This window comes from Panthera onca, chromosome E1, assembly GCF_046562875.1.
Source record: "Panthera onca isolate mPanOnc1 chromosome E1, mPanOnc1 haplotype 2, whole genome shotgun sequence".
Lineage (NCBI taxonomy): Eukaryota > Metazoa > Chordata > Mammalia > Carnivora > Felidae > Panthera > Panthera onca.
The window spans coordinates 2,811,581-2,828,921 of NC_138352.1; the positions used below are offsets into that span (position 1 = coordinate 2,811,581).

The 17,341-nt window shown below is 39.4% G+C and overlaps 1 protein-coding gene across 8 annotated transcripts in view; it reads left to right on the top strand.

The window, feature by feature from the left end:
• The window catches only part of HELZ (helicase with zinc finger), a 161,937-nt gene that overhangs the window by 129,815 nt on the left and 14,781 nt on the right, over positions 1 to 17,341 (top strand). For all 8 annotated transcript variants that reach the window (XM_078438253.2, XM_078438258.2, XM_078438255.2 and 5 more), the window contains one exon: positions 442 to 958. In XM_078438253.2, coding sequence (XP_078294379.1) covers positions 442 to 958 — 517 coding nt within the window. The remainder of the gene's footprint in view (positions 1 to 441; positions 959 to 17,341) is intronic.

The following is a 17,341-nucleotide window of genomic DNA, read 5'->3' on the forward strand; positions in this document are numbered from 1 at the left end:
GAAGACACAGAATCTGAAGCAGGCTCCAGGCTCCGAGCTGTCAGCATGGAGCCTGACGCGGGGCTCGAACCCACGAACCGTGAGATCACGACCTGAGCTGAAGTCGGACGCTTAACCGACTGAGCCACCAGGCCCCGCCCGGGGGGGGGGGGGGTGTGACCTTTTATAACTGCCAGTTATCGAAGACACGTAGAGACAGGACAGTTGGTTTTAATGCCAAGGGAAAAGAAAGAAATCAGATACTTGGGGCATATTTAGTGTCTTCGATTCCACATCTGTTGAGTGTTAATGCTCACCTTTGAGATTAATTAACGTGAGTTCTAATGAAGTATTCTCATTTTTGTCTGTAAAAATTAACCCATGTAGTTGACTAAGCTCTCCTCGATGTGATGGAGCTTTTCCTTTGTTTCCTTGTCCTCGTATTTCATCGTCTTTATGTAGGTTTCAAGACTTAATCAGAGAACTGTCTAATCGTGATCAAAGTGAAACACGGGAACTGGCTGAAATGCCACCACCTCAATCAAGACTTTTGCAATATAGACAAGTTCAGAGCAGGAGCCCGCCAGCAGCCCCGCCTCCCCCGTCCAGCACGGACCACAGTGGCCACTTTTCTAACTTTAATGACAGTAGCAGAGACATCGAAGTAGCCAACAACCCAGCATTTCCGCAGCGCCTGCCGCCCCAGCTCTTCAGCTCACCGTTCTCATTGCCATCCGAACACCTTGCCCCTCCTCCCTTGAAATACCTGGCGCCTGACGGAGCGTGGACTTTTGCTAACTTACAACAGAGTCACCTAATGGGGCCGGGTTTTCCCTACGGCCTACCTCCCTTGCCTCACAGACCACCGCAAAACCCTTTTGTACAAATACAGAATCATCAACACGCTATTGGTCAAGAGCCATTTCACCCACTGTCATCTCGAACAGTATCTTCTTCTTCGCTCCCTAGCTTAGAAGAGGTAAATGTCTTTCTTTTCCTTTTTTTGCTTTGGGGATTCAAGTTTTGTGGAAAATGCTAGTATTGATTGATTTGATGCGAGCAGTGGACAGATCTTAGTGAATTTAGTAGTCATTAAAGATAATCTTTTCCTGGAATGTATTTTTAATTTCCCCTCTTATGTGCTATTTCAGGCTTTGTAGAATGTCCGTTATTGTTGAAACATGCCCTTAGAGTCTGTTACTGCTGTTTTGGAACATTTCACAGCTGACTGACCTGAGGAGGCCCTTCCTTCAAGCAGCTTTGTTCTGTCTAATCTGGGGCAATGGTTTCCAGTGATTCATCTTTTCACTTACGTTACGTGTGTCAGTTATGAATTTGTTAATTAAGCTTTCCATAGATGATGGCTTTTGCAGCCAGCGGTGAATTCCTAGCGCTGTGCTGTCTCTTGTCACCCTTCCTGGTGCTTTCGTGGGTGGGGGCGGTTGACCCGTGGCAGTGCTCGTTCCCAGGTGTCGCTGGGCTGTGCGTGTAGTACAGGATTGACTCTGCAGTGCTGAGCATTTTATGGCAAACTGGGTCTTTATCTTAAGATACTTGGGTGTCTCCAAAAAGAATCTCTGCGGACCTTCACTGATACGAAAATCTTAGTAATTCGGGTTATGAAACTTACAAAATGGTACCATTGGTGTAGACTATAAAAACGTTGTCTAGCTGTTCTCTTTAAGCTTGTGGGGATTAAAGGTAAGAATTTATAAAGCTGGTTGTGGTCATTATCAATCACAGATGTCTTTTTATTAAAACAGGATAAACATTTCCTATTTTAATATCTGAAAACGTATTTTTTTTGAAAATAGCTTCATTTTGGCAGTTCCTCAGTGATTTTCTTTCAATTTTTTTTAATGTTTATTTTTGAGAGAGAGACAGAGACAGAGCGGGAGCAGGGGAGGGGCAGAGAGAGAGGGAGACACAGAATGGGAAGCAGGCTCCAGGCTCCGAGCTGTCAGCACAGAGCCTGACGCGGGGCTCAGACTCAGGAACCGCGAGATCATGACCTGAGCCGAAGTCAGACGCTCAACCGACTGAGCCACCCAGGCACCCCATCCTTGGTGACTTCTAAGGGCGTTGAAATTAATTCAGATGTTTTGCAAATTTTCTGCTGTATATGCTGATTATAAAGTCCAGTTTCATAAGCATGGTTCTATATCTTATTTGTAGAGTTTTGGACGTAATTTGTTCAGATCGTTCCAGTATACATTGATTGGCTTGTTTCATATAATTATTGTGATGAAAACAACTTAATTGCTATCTCAGGTTCCTAATATAAATTATAAGCATAAGACGAATTAGTATCTGTATATATGTATTGTGAGGATCTAGAAATTTGGAACCATACCTTTAAAGAATTGACACATATCTGACATTATTTCAAAATGTAATGGAAAGGCTTAACAACTGTGCAGTAATGTCATTTTCAGTTACGTGATGTTTTATGTACTTACGTATGTATTTCTTTTTTTTTTTTTTAAGTTTATTTTGGAAGAGAGAGAGAGTGGAGAAGGGTCAGAAAGAGAGGGAGGGAGAGAATCCCAAGCAGGCTCCGTGCTGTCAGCACAGAGCTGGATGTGGGGCTCAAACTCAACGAACCTTGAGATACAACCTGAGCTGAAGTCGGATGCTTAACCGACTGAGCCACCCAGGCACCCCTGTATTTATTTCTGATAAAATTCATATAACAAAAAATTCTCTTTTAATCATTTTAAACTACAATTTAGTAGATTCTAACATATGTACAATATCATGTAGCCACCCCCACTCTCTGGTTCCAGCACATTGTTGTCACCCTAAGAGACCCCCCCCCCCCCATAACCATTAAGTAGTTGCTCCCTACTCCCCTCATGCCTCCAGTCTCTAGTAGCTACTAATCTACTTTCTGTCTCCGTGGAGACATTTCATATGAATGGAATCATACTGAATGTGGCCTGGCTTCTTTGTGTTAGTGTAATGTTTTCGAAGTGCATGCACTTTGTAGCATGTGTCAGTATTTCATTCCTTTTTGTGGCTGAGTAATATTCCATCGTATGGCTATGCCACAATTTGTTGATTTCTTCCTCAGCTGGTGGACATTTGGGTTGTGTCCTTTTATTTTGCTATTATGCATAATTCTGCCAAACAAGTTTTCGCGTGAAAGCATATTTTTTGTTCTCTTGGTTAGTTATGTACCTGACATTCCTGGGTCATTCTAGTAACTCTAGGTTTGACTTTTTTGAGGAGCTGCTAAACTGTTTACCCCAGTGCCTTGTACTATTTTACATTCCCAGTACTGTTGTATGAGGGTTCCAATATCTCCTTTGTTTTAAAAAAAAAAAAAAAAAAAAAAAAAAAAAAATATATATATATATATATATATATATATATATATATATATATATATATATATATATATGGCCATTTAGTGGGTATGTAGTGGCATCTCTTTGTAGTTTTGCCATGCATTTCTCTAATGACTAACGATGTTGAGCATCGCTTCATGTGGTTATTGGCCATTTGTGTATCTTCTTTGGAGAAATGTCCATTCAGATCCTTTGCCTAGTTTGAAACATGGTTGGTTACCCTTTTGTTGTGGAGCTGTAAGAGTTTTTAAATATATTCTGGGGGGTCCTTGGGTGGCTCAGTCAGTTTAGCGTCCAGCTCTTCATTTCAGCTCAGGTCATGATCTCACAGTTCATGGGATTGAGCCCTGGGTCAGGCTCTACTCTGACAGGGTAGGGCCTGCTTGGGATTCTCTCTTTCCCTCTCTCTCTGCCCCTCCCCCACTTGTGCCCTCTCTGTCTCTCTCTCTCAAAATAAATAAACTTTAAAAAAGTGTTTACATATATTCTGGATACTAGATTCCTATCACATATATGATTTACCATATTTTCTCCTTCTGTGTCTTTTTACTTTAATAGTATCTTTGATGCGTGAAATTGGAATTTCTTTTATAATTTTTTTTTTTTTTCTTCAACGTTTTTTTTTTTTTTATTTATTTTTGGGACAGAGAGAGACAGAGCATGAACGGGGGAGGGTCAGAGAGAGAGGGAGACACAGAATCGGAAACAGGCTCCAGGCTCCGAGCCATCAGCCCAGAGCCTGACGCGGGGCTCGAACTCACGGACGGCGAGATCGTGACCTGGCTGAAGTCGGATGCTTAACCGACTGCGCCACCCAGGCGCCCCGGAATTTCTATTTAATTTGGAAAAAGTCCGATTTTTCTGTTCTTTGTTGTTGTTGTTCCTGTTACTGTGCTTTTGATGTCCTACCTAAGAAACTGTTGTCTAATCCAAAGTCATGGAGATTTGTATCTACTTATCCTAGTTTAAGAGGTTTAGTTTTTACATTGAGTTCTTTGATCCATTTTGAGTTAATTTTTGTGTATTACATGCAGCGATGTCAAATTCATTATTTTGCATGTGGTTATCCAGTGTTCTCAGTACCATTTGTTGAAAAGACTTCTTTCTCCATTGAATGGTCTTGGCAACCTTGTCAAAGATCAATTGACCATAGATGTATGGGATTACTTGTAGGCTTTCAATTCTATTCATTACGGTCTATGTCTCTACCACACTGTCTTGTATACACTGTATCTTTGCAGTGAGTTTTGTACTTTTTCTTTTTCAAGATTGTTTTGGCTCCTCTAGGTCTCTGAATTTCCATATGAAATTTAGGATCAGTTTGTCAATTTCTACAACAAAAAAAAAAATGTCAGCTGGGATTTTAAAAGGGATTGCTTTAAATCAGATTAATTTGGGTATTGTTAAGTATTGTTATCTTAACAGTATTAAGCCCTCTGGCCCTGAACATGAGATATCTTTCTTTTTTGTGTAGGTCCTTTGAAATTTTTCTTCAACAGCATTTTGTAGTTTTCCAGGTATAAATCTCACACTTCTTTTGTTGAATTTGTCCTAAAGGTATTTTATTCTTTTTCCTGCTGTTGTAAATGGAATTGTTTTCTTAATTCATTTTTGGATTGTTTATTAATAGTGTGTAGAAATACAGTTAGTAATATAGTGATTATATATCTGCAAGTTTACTGAACTCTTAATTGGCTCTAATAGATTTTTTGTGGATACCTTGCGGTTTTTTTATATAGAAGAAAATGCCATCTACAAATATATTTTTGTTCCTCCTTTCCAATCTGGATGCCTTTTAAAATCTTTGTGTGTGTGTGTGTGTGTGTGTGTGTGTGTGTGTGTTTTGAGAGAGAGGGCAGGGGTGGGGGGAGAAAAGGAGGGAAGAAGCTGGGGAGAGGCGGCAGGGGAGGGGGTGGGGGGGTGGGTAGAAATCCCAAGCAGGCTCTGCACTGTCAGTGCAGAGCCCAGTGTTGGGCTTGAACTCACAAACTGCGAGATCGTGACCCAAGCTGAAACCAAGAGTCTCTCAACCGACAGAGCCACCCGGGTGCCCCTGGATACCTTTTATTTCTTTTTCTTGCCTAATTGCCCTGGCCAGAACCCCTAGTATGACGTTTAAGGTGAATATTTGGCAAATTAGAGAAAAGCAAGTGTATCTAGGGTGAGTTTTTAAAATTTCCTTGTTTTTGATTTCTAATTCCATTCTATTGTGCTTAGAGAATATACTTTGTATGATTTTAACCTGTTAAAATTTACTCAGATTTGTTTTGCCGCCTAACATTGGTCTTTTCTGGAGAATGTTTCAAGTGCACTGGAGAAGAATGAATACTTTGTTCTTGTTGGGTGGAGTGTTAGGTCTATTTGGTTTATATGTTGTTCAAATTTTTGGTTTCCTTTAGATCTCTGTCTAGGTTTCATATCCCTTAGTGAAGGTAGGGTAGTGAATGAAATCTCTCAACTATTAATGTTGAATCTTGTGACTCTTCAGTTTATGCTTCATGCACTTTGGGGCTTTGCTGTTAGGTTTATGTATATTTATAATTGTTATATCTTCTTGACAGATTGACCTTTTCACCATTATATAATGTTCTTTTCCTCTCATAACAGTTGTTGTCTTCAAGTATTTTTTTTCTTTTCCCTGATCTTTGTGCAGCCACCACAGCTCTCTCTTCACTACGGTTTGCATGGAATCTCTTTTCTCATCCTTTTGCTTTTTTATTTTGCTGTCATTTGTTTAGTGACTTTTCTGATCAGCTAAAAAATAATTTTGAACTAATTGTAAAATGCTGAATTAATTTTTTAAAGTCTGTGGTTGTGATGTGTCACCTCTGAAGTCTTTATGTTGTTAGCTTAATGGTCAGCTGATCATTGCATGGAGATTTCCTTAAACGCCTGGGACTAAAACCACGGCCCAGTTTTTTCAGAGGCTCAGTTTTTGTGCTTTTGGGCACCCCTTCCGTGCTCAGCCAGGCAGTTGACATCTCTGCCTTAGCCCTCACCTCCTGCTGCCGCACAACTTCCGGATCAGCCTGCAGTGGCTCCTCAAAGCCCTTATTTCGCAAAGCATCTCATTTCTCAGCCTTGCCTCCAAAGCTTTTGGTTAGTCTGCTGTTTGGTTCAGGTAGCAGTGACTAAAAAACATTTGCCTTCGAATGGTTTTGATACGGCCTTATTATTACTGGTTAAGTTCTGAATTAGACAAGATAAGGCAGGTGTTTTTGTTTGTTTGTTTTTGAGCCACTCTTCCTGGGACTACCAGACAGGTCACAACAAATACTTACAGTTCTTTGAGAACGGGGCCTGTTCTGCTCCCTCTGGTGCTGGTGCTGGAAATGCAGGATCTTGTCTTCACTGAGCCACCCAGCCCGAGAGAGGAGGGTGTTGGGACTACATAGAGTAAGTTAAAGTACTGCACAGCTCACTATTCTTGCTGAATTTTCCCTCCTTTTCTTGATGAAATGCTCCCCTGGTTGCTCTAGGCGTCAGTCCCCCGAATTTCGAGAAAGTTGATGGTGACAGTTTTTGGCAGTATTTTCATTGCGTTTATGGAGCGGTGGACTCCACTGTCTTTACTGATACCTCTTGTGATGTTTTTGATTTAACCTGCCACATGAGTTCATAACATGTGGAGAGACCAGTGTGCCGGAGGTTTTACCAGCTTCTGTGAAGAGTTATACTTTACTAAATAGTTCCAAATAGCGATTCAGGTACTTTAAATATCCCTAGGTCTTGGAATTTAAATTGTTTGCACCTTCAAGCCCTTCGTGTTTGACAGTACTGTTAAGCTGTTTGTAAGTGCCCTCGATTGTCAGTGGGTCCTTAGAATGAAATTACTCTTGCAGAAACTTTTAGTCACCTTTATCTCGATGCACGAGATTCACTAATGATGACTGTCTTGCGACATGGAAAAAATACCTCGACAAGGAAAATCTTGTTTTTACCGCATTGCAGATTTGACATTTTCAGTGCATTGGGATAATAGTGTTTGCGCATTATGTGGTACAAAATGATTTTTATATGAATCATCTCATAGAATGAATAGTTTGTGTTTGCCGTTTCTTTCCAGCCTTTTAAAATAGTTTCTTTAACAGTAACAATACAGAAAAATGTCTTGTTTCCTTCCGTACTATGAATTCTTTTATTGTGAGAAACCTGGGTAGATTAATCTTATGTGAGGTGAAAACATCTAGGTGTTAGCTTAACAGTTAACTTGAACAGAGATGGTTTTTCATATTGTTGCATTAGTATTTTCTTTTTTATAATTTTGGTTTCCTTTTGACAAATGAAGTACACCCTCAGCATGGAAAATGTAGCAGTTAGAGAAATTATTTCTAGTTTCACAATACAAAGATAGCTACTGCAACACTTGGCTCTTCATAGCGTTCATAGAGATGAACATGTGGTTTTATAGCATTCTTAAATAGGAACATTTGGTTGATTACTTGTTGGGAAAACTTGAAACCGTCCCCCCGCCCCCACCCCCAGCCCCCCCTCCCCGAATTGCTGTGCTCAGTTATATCACCCCATCAAACCTTTCTTTCCACCAGTCACGGCGCCTAAATGGGATCTTGATCCTATTCTGTAACATTTTTGCTACTTAACATGTTCAGAGTATTCTCATTTAGCTGTTTAAGGCGTAAGTCCATGGGTTTTCCTTACCCTACCTTAAATGTAGCAGAAGCCCTGGCCCTCAGCTGCTGGGATGAGGCCGGGGCACTGTGGTCTGGCCGTGGTGCCAGCACCCTCCTTCCACTTCTAGTTCTTTTTGATGACGGGGCAAGGAGGGGAGCTGATGGCACAGGTGACATCCTTGCCCTGGGCCACATTACGGACCGTTCCTGATTGGAAATAGATCGACCAGCTGCTCCAATTGGATTTTAAATCTCAGGGTAAGCTTGGGATTATGATGTAATTTTTCTCTAAATATTTAGCCAGTTGTCTTCATACTCACGAAATGATTGCATTATCACCATACAGAATAGTAGCTTTCTTCCGAAAATGCTAAATTCTTTACAGCAGCACTGTCTCATGCTTGCATTCCAACGACTGCTGCGGGAGTGGGGAGCGAGGAAGCGTGAAGAGAAACAGTAGAAGTTAATTCTTGGCCTCAGAGCTTCCGAGGGCTCCGTTTCTGGTCATTTTGGCATGATTCGCAATTTTTCACGGGTAATTTTTTCTGTATGAGATTTTCCACTTTGTATGACAACTTTATAATTTAACTTCTGAGTGAGATGCTGTTCTTTGGTGTAAACTTGGATCTGTTTCCAGACTTTCTATTTTTCTCCTCCTCTGTCTGTATAGTTCCTGTACCAGAATTGCACTGTTTTAATTTTTGAGGCCTTTGTAGTATTCTAATTTGATAGTATGAAGTCTTCCTTCCTGCTTTTTTTCTCCTTGTAGAGGTCGAGGGAAAAAGTCATTGGGTTTTTCTACTGTAAGTTGAGAATACCTTTGTGAACTCTTCCCACTCCCGCACCGTCCTCCACTCCCAAAGAAAAGCCTTTCTTGTTTGTGTTTTTTTAGTTACATCAAACATATACCTTAAATTGGGAGAAACTTTGTCTTTACCAATATATTAAACCTCTCATTTAGGAACTGGTACGATCTTTTATTGATGTAAATATTTTAATTCTTCCCCCCCACCCCCGCCTCTCTCCTTCCCTTCCTTTTTTATTGTCTGAATGTTCCTCTGTAAAATTCTGTAGCAGCTTTATTACTGGTTAAATTTCCTCTTACGTTGATTTTTCCCTTGTTTTTTTCTGTTATGAATGGGGCCTTCTTTTCCCATTATGTTTTCCAGTTATTTTATCTTGAGAGACAAATCCTCATTCTTCTGAAGTGGGCATAGTTTTACCACGTTAAAAACGTGACCATAGAACCAGCAATTCTGACACTGGTTAGTGCAGAACAAAGCCTTTGCCATTTAAGATGTATTTCACCGTAAAACAGTTTGATTAAAAGTGCTTATGAGTAACACACGGCAAATTCTTTTTTAAAAGCACCACTGGAAAAGCCTCAGAATTTGAAGCCGCACGTTCTTGTGTCGCAGCGGTGGTGTCGTGGCGATGGCCTCCCAGGGGGAGTGGGTGCCCGTGAGTCACTCATCTTGAGGGGCTTTCAGCAAAGCAGCACTTGCTGACGGCATCTTAGAGATGCCTCTGTGGTGAAATCTGCTTTGAAATAGGTCTTACGTGTTGGTTTTTGAACAAAGACACTTTGGACTCATCTGTTAGTTTTCATTTTTCCCTTCAGAGAACTCTAGTTTTGAAGTTAGTTGGTAGTTTTGATTTTAGTCTTGTCTAATTACCCCACGCCCCCAAGTTCCCTTCTTGGATGCAAAGTATTGTACGAGTGTAACTTGAAGAGTATTTTCTTGGCTGCTTGACATGTTCTGCCTGTCCTACTTTAGAAGAGGGTGAGGATAGCTTGTGACTTACGTTGTACAGCCAGGTGGTCTTCGCAGAGGGATGGTTGATGTATGGTATCTAATAAACCATCTGATGCAAATAACGGAGATCGTGATCAACAGATTAATAAATTGCACCTCCGTTCGTGCTCAAAGTGTCAAAGCTAATCATTTAAATGAGGTGTTCTATTTTAATGAAAATTTCTGGCACCATAGTTAATGAGACTTGGAATTTCTAGTAGAGCATTTAGCTCTTCCTTAGTGATTAGATTTGATAGTATAATTATAAATAGAGCCCTAATTAACTTAGTTTCTGACCTTTCCCCCAGTTACTTATTTATACGTATACATGTAAAATGGCTTGGTAACCTCATACATCAGAGGTATACTTTATAAGACAATGGTAATGGTAAGCAGATGATGAATTTTTTACTTACACTGACAACCCATCTTTAACAAATACAAATTTATGTATGAACTTAGTCAATTAGTTTTTCCTGAAATGGCTTTTGAAGTTTTAGTATTCTATTTTGATATTTAGAAAGACAGCCCTTGATTTCTTGGAAAATGAGCGTATGTTTAGCAACATAATGAATATTTATAAACACACAAACATACGTGGAGTCGATACTGAACCTAGAAGTAAGGATCTCTCACAGAGTAAAATGAGCTGTTAAGCAATAAATAATGAAATGATTTTAGACCCGGGGACTCCAAAATGAAACTGGAGAGTCAAACACTGATGGGCTGCTGTCTAAAAGTAAAGGAACAATCTGATTGGCAGGAGACAGATGTGGAAGGAATAGTCTCTTCATGAAAGAAAGTGAGAACTGTGTAAAATAACAGGAAACAAAACATGGTCAGGAAACAAGGGAAGAAAAGCATAGTTGATACTTTTAAACAGCTTAGGGGTCCATAGTGCTGAAGTATAGGTAGAAATACAAAGGGCATTCTCTGTTGGAAATAGCTTTCTTTTGCATAGAGGGATCTTCTTCTGAAATTTATTATCTTCTGAAATTTATAGTTGCAGGCCCTTGTCTTTCACTGTAAATTTCATAGAAATTTCCCTCTGTGGGAAGAAAAATCTGAAATTTTAAACTCATTGTCCGAAATGCGTTTTATTGTAGTCAGTTAGCATGCTGTATAGGTTTTGAATTTAGATAACTTAAACAGGTTTGTATCATATTTGAATTATTTTAGCAGATACAGCAAATTGTTGATGATTGTTAAAGTTGTTAATGGATTATATTTGGATATTTTAATAAAAAAGAGTTTAAATATATTCTCATTAACAAAGACTTTGATTTATTGAAGCCTCTTTTAAAAAACTGAGAACTTTGGAGGTAGTCGAGGCCTTGAAGATCATTTATTCTCACTCCTCCTTTTTAAAGGAGCCTGAGGCACCAAGATGTTGAGAGACTTGCAGCTTAACACAGTTTTACTAATCAAAGTGGAGCTGAGACTCCGGACTCCCAGCCCTATGCTGTTTCACACTGCTCAGCTCTTTATGCCTCAAGTAAGGTTTCTTCCTGCAAACCAAGAAGTGATGGCAGTTGACAGGAAGTAGATATGGGGGTGGAGATTGGGGGAAACCAAATTATATTCCTGGGACCAAAGAGGTCTTCAGATATATAAAGTTTTCCTTTTTGGCGGGGAGGCTGGGGGGTTGATGGTTCATTTTAGAATTCTTCATTCTTAAAAGCTGTCTAGTTCCAGCTGCTAAATGTTCGACTGTTCAAATGATTAATGTAGAGATCTCAGATACCAGAAAATTAACTATAAGGAACGTACTTCATTTCTCAATGTTCTTTAAAAATAAAACAAAGATTCTCTGGCACTACCTGTGTTTTAAAGCTGGGAAATTTATTTAATTATGATAATTATGATTCTTCAGAGAGAATGCAAATAGTTAGGAGCTGAGGGCAAACTCCCGTGTAATATTTCTTTCCTACCCAAACTGACATTTTCTCATTGTAAGAGGCTTTGTGGTCTCTAATGGAGCTGGACTGTTTCACATTCAAGAAGAGTAAACGAGAGCCAGATAGATTCAGGGTAGCTCAACATGTCACAGCAGTGAATCTGACATTTCTCTCTTAGATATAATACTGCATTCATTCTAGTATCTCCTCTATTACCTTGTGTTTGGTTGTAGGAAAATAATATTGCTTGGTGGGAAAAACACTATTTGCACATTGCAAGCGCCCCTGCCTGTGAGCTGCTTCAAATGGTATTTTTCTTTATTTAGAACTAAATTGATTTTAATACACTGTGCTACAAAGTCACATTCATTTCAGTATACCCTTCTTTTAAGAAAAACAATAACAAAACCCAGAAATAAATGTACCACGGTTTTGGAAATTAAGGCCAATTCTTATTTACCTATCATTATGATCGAATCTTTTGAACCGAATGTGACGTTAAAGTTATTTTTAAAGTTCTGCCCAAGATCGTGCATTTTATTTTAAAAATAATTGAAATGAGATAAAATATTGTTTCTTATTTCCACTAGCCACATTTCATTTGGACAGCGAAGGTACAGAACATCTCCATCATCACAGAAAGATCTTTGAGGTAGCATTTCTCTAGAGAAAGACTCCTACCCTTTAGCTCTTTGAAATCGTCTTACATTATTTCTTTGATTCTGTTCTACCATCTATCTTCTGTGTTTCTCTCTTCCTAAAGCTTTTGTTGATAAGTTCTTAGACCTCCTGGATTCTCCAAATCTTTTTTGGTCCTGTCAGATTTTGATACCTTTGTGTATTTTCCTACTTTCTGAAAGATTTTTTTTTTTTATTTTGCCTACAAACCCTTCTGTTGCATTTTAGATTTGAGGCCACAAATACTTAATTTCCAAGAGTTCTTTTATTCTCAAATTTTTCCTTTTTCATAACTGATTATTTTTATTTTTATAAATGTAACACACCCTCCCCCCCCCCCCCCCAAGGAAACCAGTTGAGGGTTTGTTGTTGTTATCTAATAGGTTTAGTATTTCTGTAGGAACTAAAACAATGTTTTAAATTTTAAAAAATATTTTTAAAACATCATTGTTACCCCCCCTTCCTGTTTGTTTACCTGTGACCAACTTTTATGGTGGAGATTCTTTTTAAATGCCTAGTAACCTGGGACACCTGGGTGGCTCAGTCGAAGCGGCCGACTTCAGCTCAGGTCACAATCTCGCGGTCCGTGAGTTCGAGCCCCGCGTCGGGCTCTGGGCTGATGGCTCAGAGCCTGGAGCCTGCTTCCGATTCTCTGTCTCCCCCTCTCTCTGCCCCTCCCCTGTTCATGCTCTGTCTCTCTCTGTCTCAAAAATAAATAAAATGTTAAAAAAAAAAATTAAAAAAAAAAATAAATAAATAAAATATATGCCTAGTAACCTTCAGTTAAGTGTATCACTAAAAAGCAACTGGGGAGTTTTGCATGTATCCCAGGACTTACTGCCTGGCAGGCTTTTTCCCTGGGGACCTTTTAATGCTTGGATTCCTCTGGTTGTTGGGGGGAATACAGGGAGAGACCAGCTGTTCCCTGCATAGACTTTCATTTAACCCCCCAATTTTATCGCTTCACTTGCCATTGTGGCTGGTGTTGCTGAGGCTTGAGCCTCAGGGCTCAGTCAGCAGGGCTGATTGGTTCCCATCTTAGTTGGTCCTGCAACTCCGTCCTTCTTCCACAGACACCATTCCTCCATTGAGTCTCTCCATATATTCCAGAAATGTGTCCTTTATTGATGACCAGTCATCAGTCTTGATTGTTGTAGATCTTTTATATTCATTTATTATTATTATTTCTGAGGGGTCTCGGGCCAGTTTCCACCACTAACTGGACATCATGCCTTTTAAAAAAATACTGTTTTGTAAGTTATCAAGTACTTTTCTATAGCTTACATCACACGCACCCATAGACATTGTTGCAAACTACAGCGTATCCCTCACATTTTTCCTGGCTTGCTAATATTGATTGTTTTCTTCCTTTAAATGTTTATTTATTTATTTTGAGAGAGAGCATGTGTACCCAAGTAAGGGGGGGAGGGGGGAGAGAGAATATGAGAGAGAATCCCAAGCAGGCTCCGCACCGCCAGCACAGAGCCCAAACTCACGAGCTGTGAGATCATGACCTGAGCCGAAACCAAGAGTCCCATGCTGAACCGACTGAGCCACCCAGGCGTCCCAATATTGATTGTTTTCAGGAATACTGAAACAGGGATACTCCTCTCCTTCCTCTTTTCTAGTTTCTTTCTTTCTGGGTTACTCTGTACCTCTCTATGAAACTAATAGCACATTGCTTTAAACAAAAGATGATAACCTTATGAGGAGCTAATTTGAAGTAAGTAGTGCCTAAGTAAGAGTGCGAAGTCCAGAATTTCTTCCTCAAATCTTGAGAAAATTAAATAGAAAATACGGTATTCAACTTTCAACATTTTAATTCTTTTGTTAAATATTTATTGACTATCAAAGACCCTGAATTTGTAGTTTCAAAACCTACCAAAGAAGAATTCTTCAGGCCCAAATAGCTTACTATTTGAATTCCTCCAAACATGTTAAAGAAGAAATACCACCAATCTACACAGTCTTCTCCAGAGAACGGAAGAGAAGGAAATACTTATATATGGCCAGCATTACTTTGATACCAGAACTAGACAAATCCAGTACATATAGGGAAGAACTACAGATATATACATATATACAAATATACAAATATAAATATATATATGTAACTTAAATTTTTTTTATTTTTGAGAGAGACAGACAGACCGAGCACAAGCAGGAGAGGAGCAGAGAGAGAGGGAGACACAGAATCCAAAGCAGGCTCCAGACTCTGAGCTGTCAGCACAGAGCCCGATGTGGGGCTTGAACCCATGACCCACGAGATCTTGACCTGGGCTGAAGTCACCAAAGTCAGACACTCAACAGACTGAGCCACCCAGGCATCACTTTAGACTTATATTTGTGAACACTGATGCAGATATCCTCAACGAAACTTAAGTGTATTGAATTCAGTATATAAAAAAGAATAATACAGGGGAGCCTGGGTGGCCCAGTCCGTTAAACATCTGACTTCGGCTTAGGTCATGATATAGTGGTCTGTGAGTTTAAGCCCCGCGTTGGGCTCTGTGCTGACAGCACAGAGCCTGGAGCCTGCTTCAGATTCTGTGTCTCCCTCTCTGACCCTCCCCTGCTCGCACTCTGTATCTCTCTCTTTCTCAAAAATAAACATTAAAAAAAATTTTTTTAATAAAATAATAAAAATAAAATAAAAAAGAATAATACAGTATGACCATTTCAGGGCTTATTCCCAGAATGCAAAACTGGTTCAGTATTTGCAAATAAATAAGTATAATCCACCATACTGTCTAAAGCGAAAAATCACATGATTATATCAAGAGATACCCCCCCCCCCCCCCCCCCGGAAAAAAACCGAAAGCCACATACATTTGATGCATAAACGCTCTTAGCAAACTGGAAATTGAAGGGAAATTCCTCAACCTGTTAAAGAGCACCTGTAAAAATCCCACAGCTATCATCATATTTAATGGCAGAGATGAATGCTTTCTCTTTAAAACTAGGAGCAAGAGGGGCGCCTGGGTATCTCAGTTGGTTAAGCATCTGACTTCGGCTCAGGTCATGATCTCATGGTTGGTGAGTTTGGGCCCCCCGTCGGGCTCTGTGCTGACAGCTCAGAGCCTGGAGCCTGCTTCGGATCCTGTGTCCCTGTGTCCTCTCTCTTTGCCCCTCCCCTGGTCACGCTGTGTCTCTCTTTCAAAAATAAATAAACATCTAAATAAATAAAAATAAATAAATAAATAAATTAATTAATTAATTTAAAAAAAAACTAGGAACAAGGTAAAATGTTTGCTCTCAACACTCCTATTTAACATTGTACTGGAAATCTTAACCAAAGCAGTAAGGCAAGAAAAAGAAATAAAAGACAAAGGGATTAGAAAGGAAGAAATAAAACTGTCCCTGTTTAAAGATGACATGATTGTCAATGTAGGAAAACCCAAGGAATCTATCCAGAAAACAAACCAACAAAAATCCTGTGACTAACATGAATATAGCAAGGTTACAGGATATACAGCCAACACCCACAAATCGATGTCATTTCTGTATATTAGCAATGTATAATTGGGAACCAAAATGTACAAGCCAATACCATTTACAAATAGCCCAAAGAAAAATGAAATAGGTTTAAAGCTAACAAAACCTGTATAGGATTCGTATGCTGAAAACTGCAGAACCGCTAAAATGTAATTTGTTTGGTATATAAACCATTTATTTTCAGTTGTCATCAAGATTTCTCTGCCTTTACTCACATTCCTTTCAGGACAGATCCAAAGAAGCAAATCATATTTTCATACATTACCTTCATCCATGTTGTATGAAATAGATGTACCAGTAGGCTTTTTAAAAATAATTGTAAGTTTTTGTTCTTTTTCTGACATCAAGGATCAGTCATATTCACGATGTGACCTGAAATTGAATTTCATATTCCATCTGCACATTCATCTTTGTCAATAGCCGCTTAGGAACCGTTATAAATATGTTACCCAGTACTTGGCACAACTCCCGCTCTGCATGTCAACTGTGTGATTGTTTTTTGAATTTCAGTCGAAAGATACAAATGATACACATCTTTTACAAACCTTAATTGAATATTGCCTCCTTTCATATCACCCTTTCTGTTGGTTTGTGATTTTTAGTTCTCCTCATTTTATTTTAAGATTTTTCAAGTTTATTTATTTTGAGAGAAAGAGAGCCAGCACAGTGGGGGAGGGGCAGAGAGAGAGAGAATCCCAAGCAGGCTTCACGCTGTCAGCGGGGAGCCCGATACGGGGTTCGAACTCAAGAACCGCAAGCTCAAGACCTGAGCTGAAATCAAGAGTCAGACGCTTAACCGACCGAGCCACCTAGGCACTCCTTGTGCTCTATGTGTCTATTCATTGTAAAAAGGTATTGTTTATACTACCAGTGCGCGTATGTTTATTATTTAATGAAAAAAGGCTTATAGAGTTAATGCCTGAAGTTCATATGAATATCCTTAATGTTCTGTATCCCCAGGGAATTTATTATAACCTGTTCTTTCTGAGCCCATAACAGATGTTAGTTTTTTTTACTCTCATATTCACACGTAAATACTTTAGAATGTGATTTCCCACACATTGTGGCTGTGTTTACTAACCACTCAAGGCATGGTAATACAAAGAAACACTTCATTTTGCTTCTAGGAGCTGATGATCTTCGTAACAAACCTTGATAAAAAAGACATACTGCACACACTGTTGTGATCAATCATGATCAATGAATGATCAATCATTCATTGCCTAGCCTTAGAGAACATAAAGCAGTTTAGAAAGGTTAGTTATTCTACTCAGCATCGTAATTTAATGACCTAGACAAAGAAATTTCAAATGTGCTGATTAAACTCACAGTTGACAGGATGGCTAATATTCTAGAAAACCAGAATCAAATTCAGAATGATCATTGACACAAGTTTCATTCATTCTTTCATTCATTCATTCATAAATATTTGTTTAATTTTGAGAGAGAAAGAAAGAGCACACAGGAGGAGCAGAAAGAGAGGGAGACAGAGAATCCCAGGCCGACTCCATGCT